This window comes from Notolepis coatsorum, assembly GCF_963971535.1.
Source record: "Notolepis coatsorum genome assembly, chromosome: 9".
NCBI classification, from domain to species: domain Eukaryota; kingdom Metazoa; phylum Chordata; class Actinopteri; order Aulopiformes; family Paralepididae; genus Notolepis; species Notolepis coatsorum.
Window position 1 is genome coordinate 134,183,238 of NC_140173.1, and position 9,979 is coordinate 134,193,216.

The window sequence follows — 9,979 nt, forward strand, 5'->3', positions numbered from 1 at the left end:
CACCACCTAGCCGCCCTATTACAGAACTATGTTATCAATGAAATTAATTCATATTATCAACAAAAGCAACGGAATTGTTTCTGTATATACACATTTATAAAACAAGGCATATTTAGCCAAAATATGTTGCCGGAACATGAAAAGAAAATGCGCTCACGTCGTGCGCTTTGGCGGAGATCCGCTGCTACTCTGAAAATCCGGCCTCACAGAGAGACGTATGTCGATGAGAAGGGGACAAGCTTTCCCGGCGCAGCGTTGCACAACACTGGGTACTCGTTCCGGACTGATATCCAGAACTTCGCGAGGGCCTGTTGTCCAGTGAACTTGACTTTCAGTAGCTCGTCACACGAAAGACGAATTACCCCCAGATCTCCGCTGATTAACCTGGAGTGTCACTAACGGAGTTTCGTAATCCAGCTCATTATCAGCACATTTCTCTGCCAATCGGTTGTTTTTGTTTGCAAGGAAAATCTGCGCTTCTTCTCGGGAGTTAAAAAAAAGGCGATTTAATACTCTGCCTCGAGATAGCCACCTCACTTCAGTGTGTTATAGCAGCTGGTTTTGCGCAGAGCCCACTTCATCGCGACCAACTGGCACCGCTTCTGACAACAAACCTATCCATTGCGAGTCCAGGTTACACATAGTATAGAGGCTTTGCACTGTCCTATGTGGAAAACAACGGTTGTTATGTGATAAAAGTACTAAGGGAAAGTCTTAGCCCATCTGTGAAAATTAGGTTTAATGGAACTTTTTTATTTTATTTTGTCAACATAAAGACCAAAACCTACAATGCATTTCTTCTATTTGGCTATTTAGCCCCAGCCCAACTAAATCAATTAAATCAACTTTCTTTAATGAATATAACTCGTCAGTTTTAATACTATAATATTAGTGTAGCCTAATATTTACTTTACTGCAACTGTGAAGAAAAACCCCATTGGTTTAAACAGAATGAATAGAGAATTTTCTAATTTATTTTTATTAAATAAAGAATTCTAATGTTGATTTAGAATTCGAATGCCAACGTGACGAACAAAGGTTTGAACGTTTGGGCTCAGCCCTAGGCAAGAGTAGACTCTTCACAACCCAAGTCAAGAGGACCACTGTTGTAACTCAGGGTTAAAGGCACAGTTCGGATTTTTTTTGGACATGAAGTGGTATGAATTACTTTCCATGTAGTGTAACTCGGGGGCTACCAATTCATCTTCTGCCCGGTCCACTTTCTAGGATTCAAATGACTTGGCGGGCCAACCCCTCACCTCTCCCTCATTCAAAATGCAGAAGAACAGTTTATTTTGAACAGTTTGTCCTTTCAGTTGCATGACATTCCTTTCAGTAGCATGAAATGCAAGTCCAAATGTAACATTCATAACAACCATTTTAGTTTTTTTGTTATATGAAGGAGCATCAAATTTGCGCAATTATGGCCTACACTTTAATGCAGGCCTAGACTTTCATGAAATAAAAATGTTTATTGTCCATGGCAGAGAAGCACAACACTCGTTTTAACAAAAACAGGCTACAGGCATTAAAGCGTTCCGTCAATTTGATTCGGAGTCTGACGGAATTGGCTACCTGATACAATATGATTTGTAGATGCATACAGATTGAAACTAAATTGAGCCAATCGGAGGCGTCAAATATCATGAAAAAGGGAATTTTTTTTCATATCGCGGCCGCGCCAAGCAGTCATTGGCGAGCTGCGGAGCAATAATGGCAGGACTCAGCGACTCGAGAGACAGGATTACGCTAATAGTTCGTCGTCGGTAAATGTATAATAATCGCAGACAGTGTTGGATCTAAATAAATGGATTCATGGACACATTTATGCCCGGACCACAAAGCTTATTGAAGGGTTAGTGGAGGCGCGACGGCTCTACCGGTGAGTCCGTCAGCCTGTTATATGAAAATGTAATTGTGCTGTCAGACCCCGATACGGGTTGTCTTTTCCTTTTAGCTAACGCTATTAAATATAATTATACAGTGGAGGTTAAAATAAGAATGACTTTGCCTGAAAAAAAAAAGTTTAGTCAGGAGATGTTTTGAGATGACGCACCCCCGCGGGAATCTACTTTACCATAAATCATAGGCTGATATAATACGCTACATTCTCTTTAAACGTATAAATGTTACAGGACAAAAGTAATAGATTTAATCACTTTTATTCTTTTAAACTTGGTCTGACCGACCTTCAGCATAGACCATGAACAGGCAGTAGATCCAGTCGTAGAAACGCATGTCAGAAAACACGAGTCCTAGCCTCGCGCGTCAAATCTCTCCTTGTTTACCGACGTCACATCCACCACCTGCTTATGTACCTGCCTGCACTTAACGTTACGCACGCCTGCTATACCGATTAGCTAACGTTGGCATAATAACGTTAATGGAAGGAGTAAGCCGGCCACTAAAAAGAAAACCCACCGCGGTGTTCTCAGACGAAAAGGATAAGCGGCACCACCTAATAAAAGAAAGTTTCGAGAGGAAGTTTGAAGAGACTGGCTAGGGCCTAGGCTACTGGGGGCTGTCTGTAGTGGTGAGTTGTTAACTTGTTCCGTGTGCCGCAACTATGTCAAAAAGAAAAACAGAAACAACACATTTGTCATTGTCGTGTTACTTCACAGTACAAATACGTGAGTCCTCTGCTGTGGTTGTTGTGAGTATCCTTTATTAGCTTAACTCCGTAGCAACATCACACAGGTGTATCTGTAGACAGTCTCCTCCCCACCGTATGTATATTTTTTCTCCACACCGTATGTATATTTTTTTCTCTCACCCACCCCCTCCTAATGTACAGTCTCCTCCCCATCATATGTATAATCTCTGTTAGGATCTATGGGTAACAGTACTGTATATTTGCATATCGTATATGTCACAAATGTAACATTACTATATACCTGTAGTATGTCATGTATGTCCCTATGCCATAAATGTTGTGTATGTCATAAATGTCACTATGAATTGAAAATGGGGGACCCTGATGTAAACAAGACAAACGTCTTTCTCTGGTCTGCATCCCCTTAACAATTGTGTGTATTAAGCTGTACTGTATTGTACCCATTCTGCAATCTGTTAAATATTGATTGATTGTTATTAACCGATTGCAGAATGGGTACAATACAGTACAGCTCAATACACACAATTGTTAAGGGGATGCAGACCAGAGAAAGACTTTCATCTTGTTTACATCAGGGTCCCCCATTTTCAATTCATCATAACATATATGACACACATGACATACAGATAGACAATACTGCTACATCTATACATTTATGACATACCAGATTTACAAATACAGTATTGTTTGTGATACAATAAGAGTCTAAAAAATAGTATATACATTTGACGAAGAAACTGTACATTGGAGGAGGTTGGGTAGGTTGGGTGGAGGGGGACTGTACATTGGAGGTGGTTGGGTGGGGGGGGGGGGGGGTAACTGTACATTGGATTATCGACGAAACCGAAACAAGTAGGCTCCCTTAAAACGCTAACGCTATTAAAAAAAAATACAGTGGAGGTTAAAATAAGAATATGACTTGGCCTGAAATTCAGTCAGGTCATTTTTTTTTTGCTTTAATCCCTGAGGCTATTAACCGAATGGAAAGATACTAGATACGCAGGACCGCTTCGAACGTAACAACACCTTTTGAAAACTTGATTGACGTCAAAACAATCTCAGTTCCTAATATTTATTCTATCCAGTCTACCTGCCCTACCTGTTGAACCAGTCTTGCGCCATTCATACACTGGAGTTATCAAACAAGACTAGGTGTAGTGAGTTAAAGGGGAACTATCTTACTATTTCTTTCACTATTTGGGCAATTTTACACAATTCCTGAGAGTCTATGGAACACATCTGTAAGTTTTTTTATTCATTGTTTTGTATTTCTAATCAAGTACTGTAGAGCAGCAGTTTCTGCCCTTCAAGATTCCAAGCTGTTTTTGGCAGATACCTGTTGGGAGAGATAGAGGGGGACTAATTAATTTCGCCACGGGGGGCATAATCCCATGGGAAACTTGTTTCAAATGACAATATATACCCTGTGAATATTATTGCACGGATCGGAATACGCGTGGGAGCGTGCGCTATATTTTGCAACAGGTTGACGTGATACAGCGAGTGATGATACTACGAGAGAGAGAATGAGCGAGAGAGAGAGAGAGATCGCTCAGAGAGAGCGCGCGCGTGCGTGTGTGAACGGCTCGACTCGCGTGTGTGTAAGGCCTTGTCCAGACGAAGACGGATCCGATCTTTTTTGTTTTAATTTTAAAAAGGTTTTACGTAAAAACGAAATAGTCAAGAAATAAGTGCGTGCCACAAATTTACTAAATAAATGTCTTTCCTGTTTTAGACGTCGCTCTTTTATTTTGAAACCCCCCCACCGGAAGTGTTATAGTTGTTTTCGCTAACAAATACCTCTGTGTGCACATCGACAACAAACTGAACGGGTAAAAAAAACATGCAGAGGCACTATACAAGAAGGGCCAGTGCCGACTCTTACTTCCTCAGAAGGCTGAGATCCTTCAATGTCTGTACAAGGATGTTGAGGATGTTCTATGAGTCGTGGTGGCGGGCGCCTTCTTGTACGCAGTGACCTGCTGGGGCAGCGGACTGAGAGCAGGGGACACAACCAGGCTGGATAAGCTGGTCAGGAAGGCCAGTAACGTGGTTGGGGTGGAGCTGGACTCCCTAGCGTGGATGGCGGAGAGGAGGAGCCTTGCTAAGCTCCAGCCCATCAGGGAAAACTCCTCCCACCCACTATACACAGACTTGGCTGACAGGAGGAGCATGTTCAGTGAACGGCACAGGAAGTCCTTCATTCCAACAGCCATCAGGCTATACAATGCATCACTGTGCCTCACTGCATCACTGAGCACAGAGTGACAGTTACCATCTTCCTGGACTCTTACTTTTGAAACAACACTGTGCAATATTTCACCTACTGTAGACTTCAGTATATTTTATTCTATTCTTATATTTTATTCAAATTTTATTCTAATTCTTAGGCAATTTGATTGGTTTTATGTTTAATGTTGAGCGATTTGCAGTGTCAAATTTCCCTCGGGATAATAAAAGTATTTCTATTCTATTCTAACGGAGTAACTTGTGTCGTCCGGTTCTGTGATTTTGAGCTGACGCTAGTTTCCAACGGATAGGAGAGACACACACACACCGCGGCGCAAATGCAGCTTCACAGGCAGCCAGTGATGAGGAGGAAGAGCTGCTGATTTTAATCGGCAGGAGAGAGAGAGAGAGAGAGCGCGTCAAAGCCGTATATAATATAATAGCCCCGTGGTCGGAGGCAGCTAGAACTACCTGTTGTATTACCGTAAATTAATTGATTGATGTTTAACTTGTCTCTGTGTCCAGTCCTTTCGACTAGCTCCACTCGTGCATTGTAAACAATGAATGATGCATGTAATTGTATTAACGTTACTGTGTGTTGTAGCTATGTTAATAAATTCTGAATGGCATTAACGTTAGTTGGGTATGCTAGTGCTAATGGCATTGAATAGCATCAACGCTAGCTGGTTGATTATAACGAATTCTCACAAGCTGGCATCGTAAAATCTCAACACCAGCCATGGCCCATGGGAATACTATTTACTAAATTATGGAGGCTTTTTAATCGTCAAGGTAAGAGAGGATTTGTCATGATCAATTGAAGGTGTATGCTATCGAACATTAGCTTATTTGGGTTTACATATATGTATCATGTTTCTTTTTTGTTGGCTGGGTTTGCATGTGGATTAAGGGAGATGTCAATCTGTTGTCGACGGTGGTAGTACAGGGGCACTACATTTGGCTGTAAAAGCCTGATCAAGCTCAATAGCTTCTGTAACACGGACGAACGCAACTACTCTGTACGATGCCATTGTTGTTGTGGTGTTGGCTGAGTTTGCACATGCGGGTTAGGGGAGAGGTGGGCTATCGCGTCATCGGTTCAGGAAAAGACGTGTATAGGCTTGTAAAGACGGCGACGCAAGGGGGGGCGTCTTCAGATTTGCCCACTCTGGGACGTGGTCTCAGAAAATGGCGTATTCAGGCTCACATCAGGTTAACCGCAATTTAAGTTATTCAGAGTAGTAGTACTTAAAGAAGAAATGTATGGTCTAAATTCATCATCTTCCTTATATTAAAAATCATAATCGCACTACTGTCCTGCAAGCTAACGCTCCAGACCATTAAAATGCTGTTGGTTATGTTGATGGTTCTGTCCGATTGTTAAACAAAATAAAATTATTTTGGAATTTCACAAACCTGTCCCTGGCTGCATGTCCTCTCTGCACAAACCAGTAGGGTGAGAAAAAGCAACTCATCTCAGGTCTCCAGATTCAGGTTGCACTTGGGGTTTAATGGCCCCATGGCCCCATAAGAAAAATGCATGATGAGCACATGAATTACGACAAGCAAAAAGCACATTGCTTGAATTGACTCGTGTGACATGTCTCCCCCCCCCCCCCCCCCCCCCCCTCTCTCCCCACTTCTTCCCCCGCGCCGCAGAGGCCCTGGCACGAGTACGAGCACAACTTCCAGATCATGTACAAGGTGGGCATGGGCCACAAGCCGCCCATCCCAGAGAAGCTGAGCACAGAGGGGAAGGACTTCCTGGGTCACTGTCTGGAGAGCGAACCCAAACGCCGCTGGACCGCCAGCGTGTTGCTGGACCACCCGTTTGTCAAGGTCAGACGCTAAATTAATATATCAAAAAAGAGGATATGGAGAGGGCTTCGGCGTTCTTGTTTTGTTTTGGTAGGTGCTCTTTGGATTAAATCCGGGGTAGGATTCGTTATAGAAGAAAAGTTGAGATCCAAGGCAGCTCTACAAATTGTGTGTATATACCGGTATACATATATAATATACACTTTTTATTTCTATTTAGTATTGTATATTCCTTCAACGTAGACATAGCTTATAAGTGGATTGTCTTCTAACTATGTCAAGTTGAGAATGTGCTGTGCCTTCATTCATTTGGGACCAGCTGTCCCCCATTGTAATTGGTCTCTCCCAGAGTTCTGTTTTTTCCTTTTTTCTTTATTTAGTCACAGTATTGTTTTGTCACAGCTACAACACCCTGAAGAAGGCCATGTGTAGGCTGAAACATGTCGGTATTTTAAAATTTTCTAAATAATGTAAGCCAACTAATAAAGGCATTTAAAATTTTTAGAGCTGCCTTGGATATAAGCCGCAGCAGCTAAATTGAATGATGTGTACATATATAAGCCACACTGGACTATAAGCCGCAGGTGTTTTAATGTTTAATTATTACCATAATAATTAGCATTGGGACACAATACTGTCGGACAAATAACAAGAATTAACTCATTTACAAGTTGTATTAAGTTTAGCAAATAATGGAACAGATCAATAACATTTCAATGCAGTCAAAAAAGCAATATTTCTATTTGTACATTTTCGAGTTTGGTCACGTCGAGTCACATATAAGCCGCACCGTTATATAAGCCGCAGGGTCGAAAGATGGGGGGAAAAGGGTGCGGCTTATAATCCTAAAATGACGGTACTTAGAGAACACTTCCTGTTTTGTGTGTGTGCAGGTTTGTTTTTATGTTTTCTAAAGCCCTCTGGAATTAACCAGTTTTCTATTTTAAAAGGACATTCTTTGTATGGATAATAGACTGGGGACAATAGACTCCTTGCCGTTTGGGTTACTTTGAATTCAGATCAACAAGCCTAAACATGTTGTGCAGGATTGTTGTGAAATGTTCAACAGCCTGTTCAATACAAGGGCGGAAAGAGGTACATTACATTTAAATTAGATTTAGACTAGTTAAAAAGAAAAACAATCGGACTAATAATCCTATACCAAAGAATATCTAAATATCACGTAAAAAGAACATTATATATATATATATCTCTCTCCTTTGGAGCACTAAGGCTTGCTGGTTCTCAGCTGTATTATGTACCGCCACGCTTTGCTCGCTTCATATCACAGCCAGGCAAATTAACATGCGATATTCCAGGCAATGGTATGTCATGTAATTTTATATTACCTAAAATATGGGCCACTTAATTCAAAGTCGTTGAAATGGTCCAGCTTCTCAATTTCAAAAGGAGTCCCATTTACTGGACGCTGCCATGATGATGGAACCAGACTCCTCAATTATGTCGTAGATGGAGCTTCATGCTCAATATAGGTATAATATTGGAAATGCATAGTACAAAGTACATGTAGGTTAACCGAGCTTGGCTAAGGCCTTGTCCAGACTAAAACGATTTTGATCGGTTTAGTTTTCGTTTTGTTTTAAGGTTTCCGTAAAAACGAAAATGTCTCAAGATAATAAGTGCATGCCACAAATGTACAAAATAAATGTTTTTCCTGTTTCTTTTATTTTGAAACCCCCCGACCGGAAGTGTTAGTGTCTGTTGCTAACAGCTTAACTTGTGTCGGCCGGTTCTGTGCTTTTCGAGCTAACGTAACGTCATTAGTTTCCAAAGGAGAGGAGAGAAAGACCGCGGCTCACATGCAGCTCAAACTACCTGTTGGAATAAATTAATTGATTGATGTTTAACTTATCCCTGTGTGTATCCAGTCATTTCGACTAGCAAACGTTGTATTTAACGTTACCTCAGGATACCACTGTCTATTGTATTTAGTTGGTTAGCTATTTAGCTAACAGCTTTATTTACTAAATTATGGAGGCTTTTTAATCGTCAAGGTAACAGAGGATTTGTCATGATCAACTGAAGGCGTATGCTATGGAACAATGTGCTTAGGTTTTCAGGAAAAAAAGGCCAGCTATGCGACGCTAATCTCTAGTTAGCTTAAGTTTAAGTCTAGTTTCTGTAACACTAATGCAACTACTCTGATGCCATTGTTGTTTAATAATAACTCCCGGCGTTTAATAAACACTTCTAGCCAGGACATAAGACATATGTATGTTTATTTATTTTTTGTCTGGGTTTGCAATGCGGATTAAGGGAGATGCGTCATCGGTTCAGGAGAAGACGCGTATCGCTTGTAAAGATGGTGGCGCAATGGGGGGGCGTCTTCAGAATTGCACACTCTGGGAGCTGATATCAGAAAGTATCGTCTTCAGGCTGCCAGAACGCAGTTCCGTGTGGCAGAACGGTGGAAACGGTCAAATATTTTGCCAGTCTGTACATGGCCTAAGAGGAGTGCGCTCATCATGGCTGCTGGGAGACAAGGGGACAATGAGCTTAGCATTAGAGAGGGGTGGGGCCGTAGCCCTTTGCCTCTCACCTACTGTAGGTGTGAGTGAAGCTATTGTTCGGAGGAACCAAAAGGGAAATAGACTATCCAGGAACTAGCGATGTTAAGGCATGCAGTCAGTCACATGTTGACACTTGCATGCGTGCAAAAGTCATAACGTAATGTGGTCGTCTTAACAGCTGGTGTCTCTCTCTCTCTCCTAGGTTTGCACAGATGAAGAGTGAATGGGGACCTACTCTGTGGCTTTTAAGTTTACAAAAAAAAAGCACTACTGTACATGCTGTTGGCAAGAAGAAAAACAAACTGGACACAGAAGAGGGCACATGGAGCTAAACTGAGGAACTGTACAATGCTAGGATTTCAGAGGCAGTCTGGACCCGACAGTGTGGAGGGTAGTAGTGTCTTACATGTCCCAGTTGCTGGACACGCCTGAGCTGGGAGGTGAAAGTGTACATACTGTAAGAATAGGATGGGCTTGGATCCTTGTATAAACAATATTGTAAAGTAATTATAGCCACATTTGTTGTTCTAACTGGCGAAGAACCTTTGGAAAAGGCAAGGAGGATTTTGGGGGCAGAGTGGGTGGGGACAAGAGCTATGGCACTTTGTAAAAACTGTTCACCCCAAGTGGTCTTCAGTCCTCAAGAGAATAGTTGAGTCCGATGTGGTAAACCTCACTGAACAGATGCAGGCAATGAAATGGAACACCACCCAAAAACATGCAACTTAATATTTCTAGGGCAGGGGGGGGGGGGGGGGGGGATTAGGAAGGATTATTATTATTTTTT

The 9,979-nt window shown here is 41.8% G+C and overlaps 1 protein-coding gene across 4 annotated transcripts in view; it reads left to right on the top strand.

The window, feature by feature from the left end:
• Positions 1–9,925, top strand: part of map3k4 (mitogen-activated protein kinase kinase kinase 4) — an 83,353-nt gene extending 73,428 nt beyond the window's left edge. For all 4 annotated transcript variants that reach the window (XM_084321675.1, XM_084321677.1, XM_084321678.1 and 1 more), the window contains 2 exons: positions 6,503–6,682; positions 9,395–9,925. In XM_084321675.1, coding sequence (XP_084177801.1) covers positions 6,503–6,682; positions 9,395–9,415 — 201 coding nt within the window. In that variant the 3' untranslated portion in view covers positions 9,416–9,925. The remainder of the gene's footprint in view (positions 1–6,502; positions 6,683–9,394) is intronic.
• Positions 9,926–9,979: the final 54 nt, after the last annotated feature.